The sequence below is a fragment of the Esox lucius genome, chromosome 20 (genome assembly GCF_011004845.1).
Source record: "Esox lucius isolate fEsoLuc1 chromosome 20, fEsoLuc1.pri, whole genome shotgun sequence".
Classification (NCBI taxonomy): Eukaryota; Metazoa; Chordata; class Actinopteri; order Esociformes; family Esocidae; genus Esox; species Esox lucius.
Window position 1 is genome coordinate 13,603,150 of NC_047588.1, and position 22,527 is coordinate 13,625,676.

Here is a 22,527-nt window from a genome sequence, read left to right on the forward strand (position 1 = left end):
CCAAGATAGTAAGAACCAGTGTCGGGTGTGTTTAATGAGACACCCTCTGAAAAGCAGCTTGCAACTTTATTTTTAGTTTCCTCTCCTCATGAAATGTCACCATGGAAACAACACTAACAGCCAAATTAACAAACTATTTTACTCATATTGGATACAGGTTAGGGAGAGGCTTGATATTTAACTGATTATATTAAATAAAATAGCTATAAAGAAAAAGGGTCTCAGGTTGGACAGTTCACCAAGAAGAGGCTAGTGGTCATTGAATTGTATCTTTATATCCTGTCTATCGGCTCGGTTTGCAGAACAAACAATGAAGAACATAAATGAGAACTGCTAATTGATATGTATAAATGGGTATGTGTAATGTAACAACAAATCAGAAACCCTTGTCACTAAAATGACATTCTTCTGACCTGTGATGTGAGACCTATAAATATGATAGCTTCACATGTAATCTTTAGATTTTTCCTATAGTAGCTCTTTACCAACTTCTTTTGGTAAATAAAGCACAAAAGAACTGGCAAAGAAAAACAACACAGCCTCAATAAAAGCCTCATCTGATGAAATGTTTACCAAACCAATGTTTTCAGAAGCAGCAATGGCACTGATTTAATCTGTAAACTGTGGGTGACTACAGGAATCGGTAAATCTTTTCCCGAATTGGGAACAAGCTACCCAATAAGCTACCAGGCATGCAAAATAGGTCAACATTGAGCACATTCATCTCAGATGTTTTGGCATTCAGGTTCAAAAAGTAATATTATGATTCTGTGGTAAATGTATAAAATGTTTTGCTCACATCAAGAGAAAAAGGTGATTGAATTCAAAAGGTCATGTCAGAGTAGCCAGAATTCCGCCAAATAGTCCAGACATTAAACAAAGAGAACTCCCATTAGCTGACAACTCATAAGTTAGGCCTAGGTCCTGGATCAGTCATTCGGAATGGTAAATGAAAAACTGCAATCACATTCTTTCCAATTCCACCTGACTATTAAATAGTATTACCTATAAAATGTTTGTATTGTAAATGTGTGTTTGTGTGTATGCGTGTGGGCGAGGTTGCTAAATCAATGTGCATAACAAAAACACCACCAAGTGTTAGATCAAATATGCATTTATTATCCTAACCATATTGCCAACCAAATCTATTTGTGCTTGTATGCCGTTTAAAAGCTGTATACAAACGATTTACCTTAATAATGCTGCTCCTGCGTGGAATTCCTGGCTTGGAATCCAATCCGACAGAGGCGTTGTTGGTCGTTTCAAGCCCGGAGCTGACAGGTACAGCGAAGGATCCGGAGCCAACCATGTCTGCCGTTATCCCACAGTCTCCGTTCAAGACCGATACTTCGCAATGCGCCTTCCCGTCTATCTCATCACTGACCACGGCCACCGTACCCCCAGTATTCGATGGAGACAAGCCGTCGTTTCCTCCAAACTCCGCCATAGACACTCCAATCACAAAGACAGACCAAGCGTAGCTGCTAGCGTAGCTGTCAAGCTGCTGGGTAGGCGTCCCACTTGTTACGATTGCAACACTTGTATTGTTTTTAATTTCCTGATTGACTTGCTGGAAAGCTACAGTACGTAGTTATAACATCTGAACATAACGGTCCATATCATGGACAGTATTTGACTGGTACAGTACTAGTTAATTGATGTCACAATGATGCATTGTGATTGTGCTCTGTAAAACAAAACACCCAGCGTCATTAACACGAGACACTGGCTAACAGTAACACTAATGGGTTGTTTAAAACTGTTCAATGCCATACTATTGGCATGCACACAAGATATCTAGCTAGTTCGTGTTACTTTGAATACTAGGGTAGCTTGCTTGACTGGCTACTTAACGTTATACATTCAAACATTGCAATCGCATTTAAGGAATGTAACTTAATTAAAGTACTGTGGCGAAACCTACACTGCACTTCACAGTGTAGATAGCTATCTAATATAACGTTAGCTAGCGGCCGGTAACTACAGCCAAGCGAGCAAAATGTGGTTTACAATGGATGCAACAACTAAATTGTCTAATTTTAAAGAATTAACTATGACCAAGTAAAATATCTAGTTGGTTAGCTAGACAGTCAACAAGTTAGCAATACTAACAAAGCAGCTGCTGGTTTGTTAGCTCTAGTTCTTTTGTTGTGCTATATTGTATTTTTAACTGAATTTCTTTTCCCAGTCATTAGCCTGCATTTGATCAAGTTCCCGTTGGCTAGTTAACTAATCTGGCAGCTAAAACTGAAGCCCCATGCCTGCGTAATGACATGTTAACACACTTGCCTTTTGGTTAGTTAAGTTTTGTTGGACTAGAGAGCAAAGTTCCATTATGATGTGTACTACAATCCAGTTGCAACAATGACACGACGATCGTTCGGTCCACGCATCATCACCAGTTACTTGGTTAAGCTAGACCTGTGTGTGTTGAGCAACGTAAATTGAATCTGAGATTTAACTTCAAAATAAAAGTCCCCAGTTAGAACTGACGCAGACAGTGGAATCTTGCCATATGGAATAGATAATGGTTGGAATGTTGTTACGTAATTAATTCAACGGCCAACTGTGTCCACAAAGTACTGTACATTAGCCTCTCTACCAACTCTATGCAGTGAATAATTAAACTCTCTGGGGTGAGTTAAACATGGTCCATGTTCCACCTCTTAATCAGGCCTCTTTAAGACAAGCAATATCTAACAAAAGTCTAATATTACAACAGTTCATCAAGAACCATGACCTGCAACTTTTTAGCCTGACCGAATGTGGTACAAAAAACAGAAACTAAATGTCTACCTGGTTCCAACTATCTAGATAAGGCCCATGCCCATCGCAGGGTGGTGGTCCAGAAAGATTGCTTTGAGCTGAAAAGGTTGCTTTACCCAGCTAGCTTATCATTTGAGTGCATTACTTTTACATTGAAGCCTCTCATTGTGATACATATCCATCGCCCTTCTCTTTTACTATTGAGTTTTCTGAGCCGATAAAATCTTTGTGTCCTACGCTCTCCAGTTTTGTTAACTTTGGTAATTTGAACATTCACATAGATTCAACAAAGTGTTTTTCTGCTACTTCTTGAACCTGCTTGTTTGTCTTAACCTGGTACAGCACGTTAAGGTCCCCACACACAATCATGGAGATAACTTGACCTCATCATCACAGGAGAAGTCCCTTCCTCAGACCTGGATGTACGTGAGCTAGTTGTGTCTAACCAAAAAAAAAATGTCAGTAACTACTCCTCCACTTCAGGTTCGCCCCAAGCAGACAATTAAATTCAGAAACATCAAGTGCCTTGACAGGTCTGTCTTCCAGGAGTCAGTACAGCCTGGCCTACAAGCTAAACATCCTTGGCCCTGGAAAATCACATTAATTATCATACGTTAAGTATCATTCCAATGGTCCCCCCATTGTTCAGAGGAGCTGGGCAGCATGAAGACACACAAAGTAGAATGTTTGTGGAGAAACAATGGCTTAACTGTAGATCTACCGGCTTTTAAATACCGCCAGACTTGTTGTTTCAAATCTTTTTGCTCTAATTTTAAATAATCCATGATTGATAATGGCAGAGTAAATCCCGGGACCTTGTTCTCCACCATCAAAAACTTCCTCCAACCCATAGACTCCAGCCCTCCCACAGCAGCTATCAAACTGCGCAACATATTTGCTTGGTTTCTTAAGGATAAAATCAACAACATCAAAGAGAGAACTATCCCCCAACCATAACCCCACTATGGCTCCTACCTAATCAGCTCCTTCATAAGTGACTTTGCTCTGGTGACGCCTGCTGCTGTTAAAAATTAAAACTACAAGTGCCCCCCTTGACCCCATTTACAACATGTCTATTCAAAACATGCTCAGCTGCTTTTATTAACTAATTTGTTTAACAAGTCCCTCAAAACTGGGCAGGTACAGTCACTTTTCAACATGGCAGCCAACACCCCTTTTGCTCAAGAAACCACCCCTTGATCCAGACCTCCTTTCAAACTACAGATACATTTCCAAATTCCCATTGTGCTGGATCATATAATCTAATCAAAATGTATATGTTGTGGTTACTACAGCCTTGCAGTGAAAACCAAAGCAATTTCAATCATGTAATAAATATAAATAAAACAAACACATACAAAATAATTGAAAATAATAAACGTGAACCTTTTTTATTAGACTATTATTTTTTGAAAGGCCTGGATGTGCCAAGGCAAATACCCCTGTGTGCCACTCTTGGCATGCACACCTTGGAGCTGCGTGCCCTAAAGAGTGGGTATAGGAAGTGGGCAATTTGGTGGTTGAACTATTTACTTTACCACAGACAATAGTACTGTAAGGTAACATTTAGCATTTGCAAGGAGATTAGAATAGTATTGCTTGCGTGTAGTGTTCAGTGCCTCTTTACAAGCAGTTTTATTAAATAATAGAGTCTAGGCAGGCGCAATTGGGTTTGTTTTTCTCCATCTTCTCTCAGATGTCATAGGACAGAGCATTAAACCATAGTGCAAACCATGTAAAAGGAGATCTCAGATTTTTTTTTATGTGGCAATGGTGTCAAAAACAGTGCAGTCCCTGAATATACTGTTCAACTGCCATTTCAAATAAGGTTGCAGATGTAGGGGGTAAATGATCAGATAATGCTTCTGTAAATGAGAAAAGGGTGGTAGATGTCTGATTCTGGAAACATGTCAGGCTGTTTTTACACAGGGCTGGCATTTGGATGGGCTGTCATGAGAAGGGCCATAGTGGTCAGATTAGCCCAAGTCAGCTGAGGTCAGCTCATTAAAATCTAAAACCAAATGAGTCACTGATGTGGGATTCATCTATGTGTATGTAAAATCACTCGAGTAGAAAATAACTAGATGCAGAATTAATCTCAGTGACTACCGTAGTTTTACAGTCCCTCAAAAATCAGCCATTTGGTTTGAGATGGCAGTAGGCCATCTGAAAACCAAAGGAAAGCCAAGGGAATGTTGCCTGGTTCAGTATCTTGTAATGATTTAGTTGTTAACAAATCTCTGTCAAGCAGGAAACATTTTTATATAAACAATGAAATCAGCTAGACAGGTGGCTTTATCACTGTCAAACCGTATGCTAAAAAGTGCTACATTAACCATTGCCCTTAGGAGAAAGCTGTGGGAAGAATTGAGGTGTTGCTATGGACGGCAGTATGCTTGGCGTTGTTCCATTATGTCCAATGGGCCTGTGAATGGCTTGGGTGCAGATCAGTCTACCTAGATGCTGCCCTTAGGAGGGAAGAATTGGAGCATGGCGTGAGGGACAGTGTTTGGCTGTTCACCAGTCTCTATGGGATTCCTCTGGATTATGGTCTGGAGAAGCATCTGGATTGTCTCAAAGAAATGGAAGTCAGTGTGCTGTTCCTTTTGTCAGTATTGGGCTGGCTTCCCAGTGACATCCTTTAGTGTCTGGGTGAAGTTGGGGACTGTCTCTTTGTAGAGATGGACATATAGAAACTCCAAGCTTGGAGTCAGATGGTGGGCAAGAAGCATATTGAGCCATTGTGCACAGTATGAAGATGTATAGTTAGGGTGGTGGCAGTGTGGAAGGGGAAATTTTACAGTTATGGTGTTAGGTAAGGTAGTGGACTGAGTTGGGTTGAGTGGATGAGGTTAACTGTAAACTGTTTTTTTGTGTTGATTATAAAAATATTAATTATTGTACTCAGCTGTATATTTTGTAACTTTCCAACCTCGTAAAGCATTATTTATCTTGACTCTACTATTGTTATCCAGTTCTTCTGTTTCAATGGGGAACCTTTATTTTGAAGTTTCCACTTACGACGCTAATGTTCAGGGCACACAGGTCTAAGCTAGTTTTAATTCAGTTAGTTAGCCTGTGGTCATTGACTATGCCAAACTGTCAGTTAATTTGCAACAGAAATATATTTTGATTTGCTGCACTTTGTTAACTTTTTTTTGGCTAATCTTTTATGTTTAAATTATGATCCTTAGTTTCTATATCAATCTTTTGACCTATCAATTATTATATATACCCACTGATTCTTAAGGGATAGCAGTTATGTCACATGAGCTCAGTTTACTGTACCCCATCAGAAAGCAAATATAAGGTTGTTAAAGCAATCAAGCAGATAGTGTTGAAGGTTTAGAGAAATCCTTATGTTTCAGTCCCCTAAACAAATATGTAAATGTATGTATGTAACGTACACTCACCTAAAGGATTATTAGGAACACCATACTAATATTGCCTTCAGAACTGCCTTAATTCTACGTGGCATTGATTCAACAAGGTGCTGAAAGCATTCTTTAGAAATGTTGGCCCATATTGATAGGATAGCATCTTGCAGTTGATGGAGATTTGTGGGATGCACATCCAGGGCACGAAGCTCCCGTTCCACCACATCCCAAAGATGCTCTATTGGGTTGAGATCTGGTGACTGTGGGGGCCATTTCAGTAAAGTGAACTCATTGTCATGTTCAAGAAACCAATTTGAAATGATTCAAGCTTTGTGACATGGTGCATTATCCTGCTGGAAGTAGCCATCAGAGGATGGGTACATGGTGGTCATAAAGGGATGGACATGGTCAGAAACAATGCTCAGGTAGGCCGTGGCATTTAAACGATGCCCAGTTGGCACTAAGGGGCCTAAAGTGTGCCAAGAAAACATCCCCCACACCATTACACCACCACCACCAGCTTGCACAGTGGTAACAAGGCATGATGGATCCATGTTCTCATTCTGTTTACACCAAATTCTGACTCTACCATCTGAATGTCTCAACAGAAATCGAGACTCATCAGACCAGGCAACATTCTTCCAGTCTTCAACTGTCCAATTTTGGTGAGCTTGTGCAAATTGTAGCCTCTTTTTCCTATTTGTAGTGGAGATGAGTGGTACCCGGTGGGGTCTTCTGCTGTTGTAGCCCAAACGCCTCAAGGTTGTGCGTGTTGTGGCTTCACAAATGCTTTGCTGCATACCTCGGTTGTAACAAGTGGTTATTTCAGTCAAAGTTCCTCTTCTATCAGTTTGAATCAGTCGGCCCATTCTCCTCTGAACTCTAGCATCAACAAGGCATTTTTGCCCACAGGACTGCCGCGTACTGGATGTTTTTCCCTTTTCACACCATTTTTTATAAACCTTAGAAATGGTTGTGCGTGAAAATCCCAGTAACTGAGCATGTTGTGAAATACTCAGACCGGCCCGTCTGGCACCAACAACCATGCCACACTCAAAATTGCTTAAATCACCTTTCTTTCCCATTCTGACATTCAGTTTGGAGTTCAGGAGATTGTCTTGACCAGGACCACACCCCTAAATGCATTGAAGCAACTGCCATGTGATCGGTTGATTAGATAATTGCATTAATGAGAAATTGAACAGGTGTTCCTAATAATCCTTTAGGTGAGTGTATGTGCACACAAGCCATATACCAAAAAATTACGAAGCACAAGAATAAAGATCGGCTTTTGAACAAGTGTGCTATCGATCACCCACTGAACCCTCAGCTTTCATTATCAAGAACCCTGTAAAAGCCAGTGACTACAGGAAGGCCTAATAATATTGCAGCTGTAGGGCCAGAGCACTTCCTGGTGGACATAGGGCACTGTGGATAGAGCAATCCCTGGTGAACATAGAGCATTGTGGACAGAGTGCTCCCTGGTGAACATAGGGCATTGTGGACAGAGTGCTCCCTGGTGGACATAGGGCATTGTGGACAGAGTGAGATGATTTTCTTCTCCCAACCCAGGAGAAGCATGCAGTACCCTGCACGTTATGGCTGACACAGAGCACCAACATTCTATTACTTCATACAATCTGACCCCAACAAGACTAGCCAAACTACCCGATGCTAGATCTAGTCTTCTGCCTACACAGACCATTATAGCAGATTTATTCAAGTCGTGCACAGCGACCTCCGGAGACTGACGGTTTTTTGTTCTACCTCATCTTTAACTGCGCCCACCCATTTTGTGTCCCAGGTCTAAATAAGTCCCTCACAAGGTTGTAATGAAAAAAAAAGAGTGTAACTGACTATGAGGTTCAGAGTTGAGTTTGAGGGCATTAGAATATAGATAGTGTGCTAGTACTATGAATCTTTCCAAAACAAAGTTTTAAAAACAAAGGATTGGGAGGGAGCAGACATATCCAATGTCTGACCATTGTCCCCTGCACTGTGCCAGTTATTAATCATAACTAGCTCCCCGTAAATCAAGAGAGCAACACTACTGAGTCTAACACTACTCTACTTTTCATGGCAAGCTGCTGGAGGTGGCTGGCTTTGTGAAAACTTGTGATAACCTTAGCTAGCTCCTACTAATTCAAATACTGTGATTAGTTGGCAAACTAGTCTATGTCGGATAAAACATTAAAGTGTTTGTAACATTGAAACACTCATCACTGGTACACAAAATGTATCTAGATGTCAGTTGACCCTTGCTTATCAAAGAATCTAACAAAATTAACAGATTTATTGTTTAAGGTTTAGGTTATTATTTTAGTTTTTTGGCAAATAGTCAAACAAATAGTCCTAAAGATGGCAGCACAATGCTGTGAGGTCTTAGATCTACAAACTGCCATGATCAGGATGTGAAACTCACATTGTGCAATGACACAACAGGCCTTTTAAGTGTAACTGGGCACAGTTAGTGACAAATGTTCTTAGAATTCCTAGTATATGCCATTTCCCTATAGTGGACTGCAACATTTTGGCTTAAGTTGGTAGTAATACATTTTCATTGTAATAAAAATCTAAATAAGTTTCTTGAATGATTATATAACCTGCACGGAATGGCATGTTGAGTGTGTTGTTCAGGTGTTGGCGCAACATGGGTGTGTTTCCAATTGAGTCATACCAAATATCAGACTGAAAGGAAAAAGTTGACTTTCGTTTTGCCACCATCTATTGATTGCCTCCAGGTAGTCCCACACTCAGTTTACAATGCTGTCTCTATCCCCTTGTTGATCCCACTCCAACCAACACTTCTATTCTCGACATTTCATTTCTTACACAGATCAAGCAGATCCACTAAAGCCTACAGGTTTTCTTGCTGCAACACCTTTAAGTCCACTTCCTGTTTGTTTCTGAATCACAGAGGAAATCCTTGAATTTCTCCATAACTTTCAATTCAGGAATCTGGAGTGCAGCTGGCATCATCTAACACTTGTTCCCTTCACTGCTGGACTTATGATAGTATTGCCCATATCCTTTCCAGGTTGGCTTCAGGGAAAAAACTAAAACAAAAGCAGAACCTGCAAATGCTGCTGTACCATGGGTGTGGAAAGAAGTGAGGCCTTCAGTCAATGAACAATCTGCATTGGATTGGGTTAGGCTCACACTATTCATGCATTAAGCCTCCACTTCCCTCGCTGTTCAACATACTGATGTGGACATCTCCGAATCTGCAGCAGGCCTAAACATATATAACTTGGCAGCAAATGTAGCACTCCATCCCCATGTACTTTACAGAGCCAAGCATGAGTAAAAAAACATTCTAATTCTCCACAGCTCTCTCCTCCTCTCACTAACCAGATGCTGCTGGCCATCTAGCCCAACAACCAGACCACCCTGCAGATGAGCCGGATTTACTACACTCCATGTGTACTTTGTTGACCTAAGACAGATCCATCTAAATCAAGTAAAAGTTATATATTCCTTTCACATCTATAGCTAATCACAAAACACCATGACTTTAAGGTAGTTAGTCGAAAATGTACAATGCATCAGTATTTGTTGCATACGGTTGGGCTGCCTGGCTACTACGGGGCCCTGCAGACATCCCCTGGCGAGATGTTGAGGACAGGCAGAGAACAGTTGCACACACACTGTTATCACTATTTGTTGTCCCCTGTTATCGCCCTTGTTTCTCTATCCTGAGTAAGCTGGACGAGGCCAAGTCTGATGGCAATTGACCCTCCTGATTAAAAAACATTTGCTAAGGGGACAAGAGTGGGAACCCATGCTCGGAGAACACGTCGTACCACCACCTGTTCCTGCAGCTCTTAGTATAGTTTCTTAGTATAGGCTGAGCTCATCTGTTGCAGTGGGCTGTGGTGAACCCTTCACTTCTGTCCATGTATGTTAGGCTCGTCTGTAATAATATGTCATCCATTTTTCTGGTTCAAGATTTACTCCTATGTTTTTATTAGAGAGGTAAATCATTGTTACAACTGGCAGATTTGCTTATATAAGACTATCAGACCTGCTTTGTGCCATTTGTCCTCTTTTTGACTTTTTGTTGTGACAATTAAGAAATGAAACAATACCTGGAATAAACCAGAAACACCAGCCACTTTATTCAGTTGTTGCCTTGCTTATTTTATCCATCTGTCCTGCTTCTTTTAATTGGAGTATGAATGGTCACCCTAACCATTTAATTATGTACTGGAAGGTGCATGCAATACAACTGCCTACATGACTGCAAACTGTTCTAACTACTGAACTGAACTACAATATCTTATTTAACACCAATGTACCAGTTCCACATTAGTCCCAGGTGTTGTAAAGGAAGATGTTTGATGTTTTCTTTTGTTAACACAGTATAGCAAGCCTGTCAAGCTATAGTCTTCTTATTTGGCAACAGATCAGGAGCTTCTGGTATTCTGAAGGTATGTGTAGTTTTCACGTGTTCCATCGCTAACGGTCATACACAAATCTCATAGGGATCAAACTCCTTTCCTGTTTAGACATTATTGGCTTAGAAATCCACCCCAACAGCATCTGGCAAGTTGCCTCTGTCTGTGTGATGGGTGCATTTCACCACTCGTTTGCTAATAATGATCTTGTAAGATGACAGAAATAGTTTCAAAGGAGAGGGAGATGTTTAGGTGTTTTTTGATAGTAGAAATAAGAGCGAGACTGATGAATTTCTGTCAGGAATTGAACCCTGATCTCCACCAAGGAGCCATATATGTGTTATTGGTATGAAATAGTGTCAGTAGGCTAGTGATTGATCAGACTCTGGTACATTCCTCTTTTGTTAAGTAAATGTGCAAGGGACAGACATGCTAATACAGGCAAATTCTCTCAGAAGCAGTCTCTTGCAGATCAATTTTGATTTATTCACATGGTTTAATCTTCACATCCAATTTAGCATTGTCTCTATAAAAAAATTACAATTTAAATAACAAATAAAATCCCACACAAAGCTAAATACAGAATTATTTGACAGATTTTAACAGAATTCTACAAAAAATATCACACTTATTTTGTAAGGCTCCCCTAAGAGTTTATTAACCCTTATTTTTACCAGGTAAATTGACAAAAAACATAGTGTAGAACGTTCCTTATTGCACATTTCTTTTTCTTTTTTACAAGTAGGAAGAGCTTGGCTGCCATAGAACGTAAACCCTCCTTTTGGTCAACAGAGCCCTCTGGTGGTGGATGTCTGATGGTGGCTTTTTGTACCTTTTTTCCTCATCTGACAATTGTAAATCATTAAAGGATGTTGAGCTTTGGGTTTGTTCATTACTTAATGACAATGTGATTGGAGAAAGAAATACATGTAAGTTCACAAATGCAATCAATATTTAAGCTGCAAGCAGCATTTAGTGGGTTTCAGCATGGAGCTACTACGAGCCAGATGGTACATGTCTGTCAGTAGGACATATATCCAATGAATGCCCGTATCTGCAAACAGATACGGGCATTTCCTTATTACTAGTATCTTGACGCGGACACATGGAAAAATCATTCAAATATAAACTAAACTCACAACCTTGATCATTTATACCAAATGCAATCACATTTAAGATTGGTCATTTAAAACTATAGAAGTAGTGTATGATGCTTTTAACACAAATTCAGAATAGCTGAAAAAACATCACAGCTGAGTTAATGGGTCCTAATTGCAAAAACGTTCCTTAGGAAGATTTGGACCTATAAACCCCTCATCAGGAGTTTACGTGGACATTGTTTTCTTTGATTTATTTTTCTATCAAACACGACAACAAGCAAACTTATCTACAAACATTGTATTTGTTAGCCAACATTAGCTAACGTTAACCTGCTGATTGATCCTACTCTTTAGAAAGAGTTCGAACGCAAAACTTTCTGCATTTTATACCCCAAGAAAAATTGTTGGAAAGAAAGACTGAACAGCATTGGTTGTAGCCGAACACTCAAAATATGGCTGACCATTAGCAGCGTTTCAATAAAAAAAAGTTTCAAAAGCAACAAAAAAAGAAGCACTGCAAACAATGGAGGCAGTCTAGTCAAAATGAGGGGTGGTTGATAGCAAAATTAAATTGGAGTTTTGTTTTTCTCGAAAGAAAAAATGTGACTCAATTACAAAATATTTGATTGCAAAATTGTATTTTACTTTGAAGCCTCGTTTTTGCTTTCAGAAAAAAAAAATTGATTGAAAAGAAAAACGTTTTACTCTCGACAAAAAGACACAAATGTACCTCCATACCTATGGTAAATTAACAGTTCTGATGGACATTCCAGACATCTGATAGACAACTGTAGCATTGTGTTCTATGTTAAAGTGGCCTTTCATCGTCCCCAGCAGACAATGTAATGATCATGCTGTTCAGTCAGCTTCTTCACATGCCACAGCTGTTAGATGGATGGGTTGTTTTGGTGAAGGATAAATGCTCACAAACAGGGATGTAAACAAATTAATGCACAGAATACATTATTTGTGTCTATGTAACATTTTTAATTCAGCTCAAGAAAAATGAAATTTAACTCTTTACACATTGTGATAACATTTTTGTTTTGTGTACATTTAATTAATTAATTGATTGAATTTCATTAGATGTTGTCAAAGATTCATAAAGATGTTGAAATCAGCAAAAATGTATGTCTAATGTCTTGTGTTTTTAACAGAGCGACAGTGAAAATGAAGATCTCATTGGTGATAGGACATTTCAGTATTGCACTGAAAGAAGCAGATGAATCAAGGAAAGGAAACAGCAGAGCGTTTATTCAAGGTTTTCGTCTATTAGACCATTTTGTAGAGCAGTGGACTTATTTCTTTCCGACTGGGATGATCTCGGTGGGGCACCGACAGAGGGCAGGACACCAGGCGTTCACTGATGGATTGTTGCACCCATTGGCTTTCACCAGGGCTGCACAATTTCTGTACTTGTTTATATAAGGACAGGGATCAGCTGAAATGACACGAGAAGCAAGATTGTAAAATGCATTGTATTTGCAGATATGTTTATTGTATGTGCATTGGGAAAGCAACCAAAAATTCAACTAGCTCAGATCCTTGAGCTGAAATGGTGAATCTGTTACTGGGTCCTTAAAAAAGTCATTTGTGGGCACTTAATGACATACAGCTCCGGAAAAAATTAAGAGACCGATGGACCTTTTTCTTTCCTTTCCCAAAAAGTCGCAGTGGTCTCTTAATTTGAACCCTTCTGTTCCTCACTTAACTTTTTGGGACTTTTTTGGAAAGGAAAGAAAAAGGTGCAGTGGTCTCTTAATTTTTTCCGGAGCTGTATATATAATGTACACTGATTCTTGAGAACATGTTTTTGACCTTTTTTGTCAAAAACAAAATTGCTGAGTCATATTGAGTTTTGACAGCATGCATGATGTTTTTGTAATATGTAATGCTTACTGCAAAGATTATTTTCACAGGAGTTGGGACAGTCAGCACATGGAGTTCCTTCCTTGTATGGAGGCACTCCTTTGAAGTTTCCACTGTAAACCAAAATGTTGAAATTATTACAAGACAATACCTTCCTTCTACCAGATGCATTTGTTATTGTAAAACTGTACGCAGGTGTTAGGTGCATTTGGGTGTGATTTGCACAACATACGATCTGTAATATTGGCATCCGAAGAAGTAAAGTGAACCAGGACACAAGGCCACACCACAACCAATCTTGTATGAAGTGTTCCAAACCACCTGTATGATAAGCAGCAGTTCAGTGTTATCAGACTTTCATGGGCAAGTAACTTGTCAGTAACTAAACAACTCTGACTACCATACAATATAACCAACCCACTCTTCCTTTTGCGTACATATAACACAGGTTCACACAATGTCGTGCTATGCATACGCCAAAGTGCTTTTGTGCGTGCAGTTGAGACGCGACCTCCTCCCATTAATAATAATGGTGGTCAATAAAATCGTTTCATTGACACGCACCAACTGAAACCTATTTGACGTTACCATCATCGAGGCACGGATTTCCCGAAGAGTGACTAATCGTTTAAAAGCCTTAGATTAACTTTTTTCTTGAAAGAACATAAAAGGGTAAAGGTAAAACTTTAATATCGCATGTATTCACCATTGTTCTTAATTGGAGGAGATCACGTCTGAACTGCACGCAAAAAAGTACTTTGGCGTGTGTAAACCAGTGTTATATGTACGCAAAGGGAAGAGAGTGGGTTGATATAACACAATGGTCCATGACAACATACTGCCCTCAAACTTAACAAAGCCAGTTTCACACCCATTTTTTTCTTTATTGTCCTTCAATCCGGGACTGATTTAGACATATGGGACACCAGGTGGGTGCTATTAATGATGAGGTAGAACAGAAAACCACCAGGCTCCTAGGGTTTCTTTGCAGTCCTCCAAGATACACTGTGTGTACCATAGACTGGTGCGTACATGTATCGGCCGGCCAGGCCTGTGCGGATCGTTACATTTCTACGTTTTGTCCGAGTTTTGTTTTCTGTTTCTTTGTTCAGTTTAGTCTCGTTGGTGAATTGCTTTTGTCTGTATCTAGTCTGCCCCCTGGTTATGTGAAAGTACAACATGATGGCTAACATTACTACCAAAATACATTTACGACTGTTAACGATCTATTATTCAAATAGATTTATGCTATTATGTGTTAACAGTAATTACCAAAAATAAATGTGTAAAAGGGTAGGAATCTGCATTAATGTGCACGTGTGTTCGTCCCAATGTAATTAGCATTATACTCCTCGCTCAGCCTGTCTTCCCTTATCTCCTTAAAACCCACTGTCGTGGTACAGATTCGAGGGCTAATCGGTTTTCAAAAGGAATGAGGAGACAGGTGGAACGTTCTCGGATGGACAGGCAGGAAACAAGCGCGGGGAGAACGGAGGACATTTAAAAAATGAAATATAACTGACAGGAACAAAAACAAAGCAAAACACGAAACAACGTTACACAGGGTAAAACCAATACAAAGACCGACAGGATACAATGGGGAAGCATTGCCATTTGAATGTAATCAACTTAGTGGAACTTTTTCGCAAATTGTATGTTTATCCAAAACCTCTACTGTCGCCAGGATGTAAACGTCAGTGCCTGGAGTTGGCTGAAAGTTTGAATGGAACGGAATTCTATGGTCAGATCAGATATCTTGTCTTGAGGAGATTAGGAAAGTGATGGCAAGAGGAAGGTTTTAATGATAAAACGTTCTCAACATACCACCTCATCTGTGAATTATTGGGAAAAGGTTATTATGGCGTATGCATGTATAGCTGCCAACTGTCTCACTTGATAGATGAGGTAACCGCTGATGGCAGCAGTAGAATTAATTCTGAAGTGTACAAAAACATATGATCGTGTACATACATATACAGTGAAGGAAAAAAGTATTTTATCCTCTGCCGATTTTGTACGTTTGCCCACTGACAAAGAAATGATCAGTCTGTAATTTTTATGGTAGAATACATAACTGTGAGAGGCTAACAACAAAAACGTCCAGAAAAACGATTGTCAAAAATTTTATGAATTGATTTTCATTTTTATAAGTGAGATAAGTATTCAACCCCTCTGCAAAACATGACTTAGTTCATGGTGGCAAAACCCTTGTTGGCAATCACAGTGGAGATTGCCAACAATCTCCTCTGTGGCTGGAATGGGCTACGTCTTGTAGCCCATTCCAGCCTTGTGTAGCTCCACAATCTTGTCCCTGACATCCTTGGACAGCTCTTTGGTCTTGGCCCTGGTGGAATCTGATTGATTTATTGCTTCTGTGGGCAGGTGTCTTTTATACAGGTGACAAACTGAGATTAGGAGCACTCCCTTTAAGAGTGTGCTCCTAATCTCAGCTCATTACCTGTATAAAAGACACCTGGGAGCCAGAAATCTTTCTGACTGAGAGGGAATCAAATACTTATTTCACTCATTAAAATGCAAATCAATTTATAACTCTGCGATTGCATTTCAGAAGTTTAACAGGCTAAAAAGTGGAAAGTTCAGCCAACACAATCTGGAGATTTACAGTATTTAACATGCCTTGTATTTGCCTGGTTGAGACTCATGGCAAATAGACCTCAAAACAAACAATAACTATTATGCTGCCATACTGGCCTTGCTGAGCAACTTAGGATCTTTCCCACCTTTTTCACAGTCGACTAGTCATGAACTTCAGGCAGTTTATGCAATGGATACGCAACCAAATACTAAACTAATTTGCTAAAAGTGCACGATGTAGTAATCTTTCAAAATACTTTAACCGTTGTCAAATTATAACAATGTCATATAAATTTATCAATATTAGTGCACATTACTGAAATAAATGTTCCTTGTTTCCAAAACCATACTGAAAGCAATTCAAACAGATCATTGGAGCGCTTGGCACAATTCCCCTGCTCAAGTACACCTCTTTACTATAATTAATTAGCAATAATGTAGTTATTGTCTATGAATAGGCTATGATAAATGTTACCTGCGTGTAGTGACCAATGGGTTGACCGTTTTTTGAACCATTTGGATAAGTGTAATCTTTGACCTCACTGTGCCAGGCTCTGATGACGTCAGTCCAATCCTTAGAACCGGAGGTGAAAAACAGGTTTTCACCCATTTCATAATCTGTTCATATGTAAAACAGACATGGAAAATGTCACTAAATACCAGTGTCTTTAAATTGTATAATTTCAGATAACAACAAATATACAATACCAGGTGGGCTACGATAGATAAGAAATGATTACATTCATAAAATATTTGTGGTAGAGACGAGATGTGTGGTCCCTTGTAGCTGAGTTGGTGGAGCTTAGTGCTTGCAACACTAGGGTTGTGGGTGGTACATGTCTGCTGAGCTAAGTTGAATGTTATCTATGACCAACCCAAATATCTGTGCTAATCTCACATTGACAATATTGCAATTAAAGCCTGGAGTCACTGAGATCACAGGGAGGAATGAGAGGGTACCATACCACCAAGCATGCGGCTGCTGGGTGGGCCGTGGGCCATGGCGCAGGTGTCAATCCAAGCCTGAGCACTGGTTGCGGCCTCAGTGCTCCAGTTCTGCAGGTGAAAAACCAGACTCAGCATGTAGACTACTTCACATAAATCTCTGACTGATGAATTTGTGAGCTATATTACATTATGTCTCCAATAAATGGAGAAAAATGTATATGTGACGCTTCCTGTCTGAAACTCTTGATCGGTAACTCCAGTGTATATTTAACATTGGTCATTATCTTTCTGGAAGGTTCTGAAATTATTCTTCCAGTGTCTGGCATGAAGCAGACTGAAGCAGGCCATCCTCTAGGATTTCCCTTGTGCTCATCTGCATCCAGTATCTTTCTAATGGAAAACTCCCCAGTCTTTGCTCATATCATGACCCAGCCACTATCTTCTTCAACCGTTGGTTGGTAGTTACTCAGTGATTTGTTAGTGCCTTGTTGTCAGTTTTGGACTATTGTTATTCTGTGTTTTTACATACACATATAAATACATTTTTAGTTTTCACATTTTGGTCATTATTGTAGAAGTTTTGAACTGTAGAAGTTAAATTGCCTCCAGGTGACATACATTTCAACCAATTGTATTATTCTGCATGACAGTTTACCCACCCTCTGAGGAAAAATCCATTGGAAAAACAAGTCCAACGTATGATGTGATTTGTTAAATCAACTTATTGCTGAGTTTATTTAGCTTAATTAGCCTGAAGATATTAGGGGAATACGTAAGCAACAAGTATATACTATTAGTTTTGCAACACTTTGTATGTATTCAAACCCCCGAAAAATTTGTTCATTCACAACTGAACTGAGTAACAAATGGTGTTTTGAAATTTCATTCTGTTTCATATTTTATTTTAAAACACTGAAACTCAAAATCTGTTACTGTTAGTAGCCCAATGCAATATACTGCTCACGCCCTACACATTCATGTTTGGTACCGCCACCTCTTGCTGCAATAACAGCTTTAAAACTACTGCAGCAAAGGGGTTGAATACTTACAGTATGCAAGCATATTTCATTTTTGTCTTTACAAATATTATTTGGAAGCTTTGTGTGTCAGTTTTACAAACATATTAAACAGAGTGTGATTTCAATTGGTTATGAGTTTGAATACTTTTGCAAAAGTCTTAAATATATCATTCCCACCTCATACGGAAACTGAATTTGAAAATGTCAAAAGGGGGCCACTATTTTCTGAAAAACATCCTAGGTATTTGTTAGACAATGGAAAGTATATTTCTTTAAAGCTTACCATCTTGACCATGTCACTAGCAGTTGGAAAAACAGCTCTTCGAAAGGCATTGTGCTCGTTAAGGATTTCAGCCTGAACATCTGGGCTGTCTGGGCAAAGGTCTACAAAAACAGACACAGTCATTTATTACTTTATGAGGTTATACACAGATATAATACACTATTAAAAAGTAAACATAACTTAATCTATTATAATATCACATGTAAATTGCTCATTATATCAGCATCTATTTACTACTGTAGTTTCCAACTGTGTCTCTGTCCACACATACATGCATCTAACTGTCTCCATCATGAAGAATACATAACTCGTACCATTTTAGTGTTCACAGGAAATGTTCCCATAAACCCACATTTACTCCTATACTCTTTCTCAACCTCCTATGACTATGACTCACACAAACCTGATAAAACAGACAATATTAAGATAATACTATTTGCAAGGCGTTGTACTTACGTGGCTGTGGAAACATTGGTGGGTGGATTGAGGGAAAGAATGAAAAAGTTCAAAAGATTCAGATTGATCTGTGTTTCAAATGTATTTCTATGCAGATTACATAATATGTTGTTTTCTTTTCAGTCATTCACATTAATACTTACCACATTGCATGCAGAGAACACCTTATGCAGTGTGAGGATGCCAAACAATATTGCAAACATTGTGCATAAAATCTTAAGAGATTCAATCTACAGAAATACAGTAGAAAATACATTAGAAAAACAATTTACATGATCAATACCCTGTCTTACTGTTTTGCCGTTGTTAGAAACTTTGAAATTATGATTATGTAGTTAGTATTTACACTTTTTAAGTTTAATGCATAAACATAATACAACTGATATTCAACTGAGTAATCAATAGATTGTAATTTGCAGATACTTTAACTATAAAAAATGTAATATGGCATATACTCTCTAATTCTTGAGTTTGAAAAGAAATTGTACATACATAGGTCTTCAGTGGTTGGAGTGATGTGGATGCTGTTTTTATATGCCCAACTCACTCCAGTCTATAGTTATGGCTACAACAAGCTCACTTTGTCTTTCAGAATTAATGAGGGTCAATATTACTCAACTGATGCTGAACAATAATATGTCCACAAACCAGCATTTAGGAAAGCCGACAGAAGTAAATATGTAACCTGTAAACCCATGGGTGTTTCTTCAGAATGTATACCTCTGCAAAGAATTGAGAAGGCCACTTTATGTACTTAAGCAAATAAATGAACAATGATGTAGACAGCATGAGATTTCCCCCTTAACTCAATGTATGTTTCGCCAATATTGAAATTAGGTACCACACAATGGCAACTACAGCTCCAGAGTTTGCTTTAGGAGTTTCAAACCTATATTAAGATGTTGCTTTAGAGGCCTGTCCAATAAGTATGTATGGGCCACACTTGTATAACAGTTCAATGTTTATGACCAAATCCTGTTATAAACCCAGTCAGTATAGGAGGATTTAGCCATTGAATAGTAGTTTTATAGTTAATCATGTGATGCCATTTCTTTAGAATTGAAATCCTTGACTGAGATAACAAATCCTTGACTGGATATATAACCCCTTATTGTGGCTGTTCAGAAAAGCAACTGTAGGTCAATCATAATCAATATCATATTTGCTAAATGTTAAGATACTGTCCAGAGGTCAAAGAGAATGTGTGATTGACTTGAGAAGAGTATTCCGCATATTTGTCTCTGTCAATAACGCGCGTGATGCTGGGTGTATATGTTGCCTTAATTATCATAGTTGGATATTACTCAATATATTTTAGAAATGTAGATCTATTTTGCCAGAGCAGCACTTATTCATCCTGGGGTCCACAAAAAAACACAAAACATGAGTGGTCAAACGTATATATAGAATAATTGTTCATTTATTTTTCATACAAACAATACAACTCATGTCTAGTCATGGAACCCGAAGTGCCGTAAGATTCACTAAATTGTTTGTTTTAAGGTGATTTTTCTGTTTGCTTGAATATAAAGATGGTGAGAATGTGATTAAGGATTTGAATAATATTGTGTGTGGAGGTGAATTCGTTTTGGATATAGAAACTGTTAAAAGACACATTCCTTCTCAGTATATACTGTATGTGGGTCTCTTTTTAAGAAGGGGGACCGGAGGGTGTGTTCCAACTACAGGGGGATCACACTTCTCAGCCTCTTCGGGAAAGTCTATGCCAGGGTTCTGGAGAGGAGAATACGGCCGATAGTAGAACCTCGGATTCAGGAGGAACAGTGTGGTTTTCGTCCGGGCCGTGGAACACTGGACCAGCTCTATACCCTCTACAGGGTGTTGGAGGGTTCATGGGAGTTTGCCCAACCAATCCACATGTGTTTTGTGGATTTGGAGAAGGCATTCGACTGTGTCCCTCGCGGCATCTTGTGGAGGGTGCTTGGGGAATATGGGGTCCTGGGTCCTTTGCTAAGGGCTGTCAGGTCCCTGTACAACCGAAGCAGGAGCTTGGTCCGCATTGCCGGCAGTAAGTCAGACTTGTTCCCAGTGCATGTTGGACTCCGGCAGGGCTGCCCTTTGTCACCGGTTCTGTTCGTAATTTTTATGGACAGAATTTCTAGGCGCAGCCAGGGGCCGGAGGGTGTCAGGTTTGGGGACCACACAATTTCGTCTCTGCTCTTTGCAGATGATGTTGTCGTGTTGGCCCCTTCTAACCAGGACCTGCAGCATGCGCTGGGACGGTTTGCAGCCGAGTGTGAAGCGGTGGGGATGAAAATCAGTACCTCCAAATCCGAGGCCATGGTCCTCAGTCGGAAAAGGGTGGCTTGCCCACTTCAGGTTGGTGGAGAGTGCCTGCCTCAAGTGGAGGAGTTTAAGTATCTAGGGGTCTTGTTCACGAGTGAGGGAAGGATGGAACGGGAGATTGACAGACGGATCGGTGCAGCTTCTGCAGTAATGCAGTCGATGTATCGGTCTGTCGTGGTGAAGAAAGAGCTGAGCCGCAAGGCGAAGCTCTCGATTTACCAGTCAATCTACGTTCCTACTCTCACCTATGGTCATGAGCTTTGCGACCCGGCCCCGGATAAGCGGAAGAAGATGGTATGGTATGGTATGGGTTTCTGAGCTGTATGTTATCTGAGGATAAAGGCAATTTGGAATCCTGAACATAAGTGTTTGGTTCTTTAAGAATCTCCCCACCGAACGGGGCATCAGGAGAGGACACGTTGTTATGACTCGTTGTGGTTTTTTATTTAAACTGATTGATTTTCCACAAACAGCTAATTAGTCCACAAATAGCAGGTTATAAACCTGTAGAAATACAAAGGCTATAGTATAAACAACAACATTAGCCACATACATAATATACCAAATTCTGAACATACTAATATGAATAGAATATACATTTCAATATAGTCAGTATTATAAATATTATAATATACTTAGTGTTTAAAAATGACTAAACACAGCACATTTCTCTAAACACAGAAATATACATCAATGTAAAACACATTAAATGTACAGCAATGTCAATGTTACATATTGAACTAATAGCCCAAAACCACAAAGGTGTATATTGGTCTAAAGTGAATACAGTGAGTGTAGTTGCTGTGCATAGCAATCCATTACCAAAGTAAAGCGATTGACTACATTACCCATTCAGCACCGCAACCAGGAAGTAACTCGTGTGACAGTAAAACGCTCCAATTTCAAACATTTACTAGAATATAGTCAAGGATATATCGAGCTGACAGCGTTGAACATCAGACCGCAAATAAGGTTATCAGCGTGACCTACGTAACAGTTATCAAGTATACAAGCCGCACATACATAACCGCAGCACAGTAGTAGCGCAACAGACAAACAAACCTAAAACGTAGCTCAATGTAGAGAAACAACAGCTTACCGGTGGCGCATCTCTCCTGACGAGACATGTCAAAACCAATGCTCGCTCCCGCTTATAGCCCGTGCTTATTCAATACTGGAGTTGAAACGCGGATTTTACTGGTCCACGTTTCAACTCTTGACTGGCCCGTGCTCTAATCAGGTAAGTGAACCTCCCACCTAGTTACCTGCGTTACATTGCTGTTGAACACCCGCTACAATAAGTATTTCTCATAAAACACGAAGCGATCCTGTTATTCTCTTCTCAACCCTGTAACGTCTGCTCCATGTGGCACAGTTGCTCCCCTTCCTCTCCGGCGCTCCACCTCACCA

At 39.6% G+C, this 22,527-nt stretch overlaps 2 protein-coding genes across 3 annotated transcripts in view; both read right to left on the reverse strand.

Annotated features, from left to right (window-relative positions):
* LOC105021871 (inactive phospholipase C-like protein 2) overlaps positions 1-2,410 on the reverse strand; it is a 43,594-nt gene extending 41,184 nt beyond the window's left edge. Inside the window, exon 1 of the mRNA XM_029115708.2 lies at positions 1,193-2,410. Coding sequence (XP_028971541.2) covers positions 1,193-1,447 — 255 coding nt within the window. The 5' untranslated portion in view covers positions 1,448-2,410. The remainder of the gene's footprint in view (positions 1-1,192) is intronic.
* Positions 2,411-12,872: 10,462 nt separating this feature from the next.
* LOC105021870 (cysteine-rich venom protein) lies at positions 12,873-22,527 on the reverse strand. 2 transcript variants are annotated; one of them, XM_029115908.2, is made up of 9 exons: positions 22,217-22,527; positions 18,954-19,040; positions 18,811-18,814; positions 18,355-18,455; positions 17,070-17,160; positions 16,580-16,722; positions 13,742-13,830; positions 13,540-13,622; positions 12,873-13,081 (listed from the first exon to the last, which is right to left on the reverse strand). In XM_029115908.2, exons 2-9 carry the CDS (start codon positions 19,011-19,013, stop codon positions 12,939-12,941), a joined length of 714 nt encoding a protein of 237 aa, XP_028971741.1. In that variant the 5' UTR covers positions 19,014-19,040; positions 22,217-22,527; the 3' UTR covers positions 12,873-12,938. The 2 variants fall into 2 exon arrangements, with proteins under 2 accessions (XP_028971741.1, XP_010888150.1); XM_010889848.4 differs by lacking the exon at positions 22,217-22,527 and adding an exon at positions 19,303-19,393.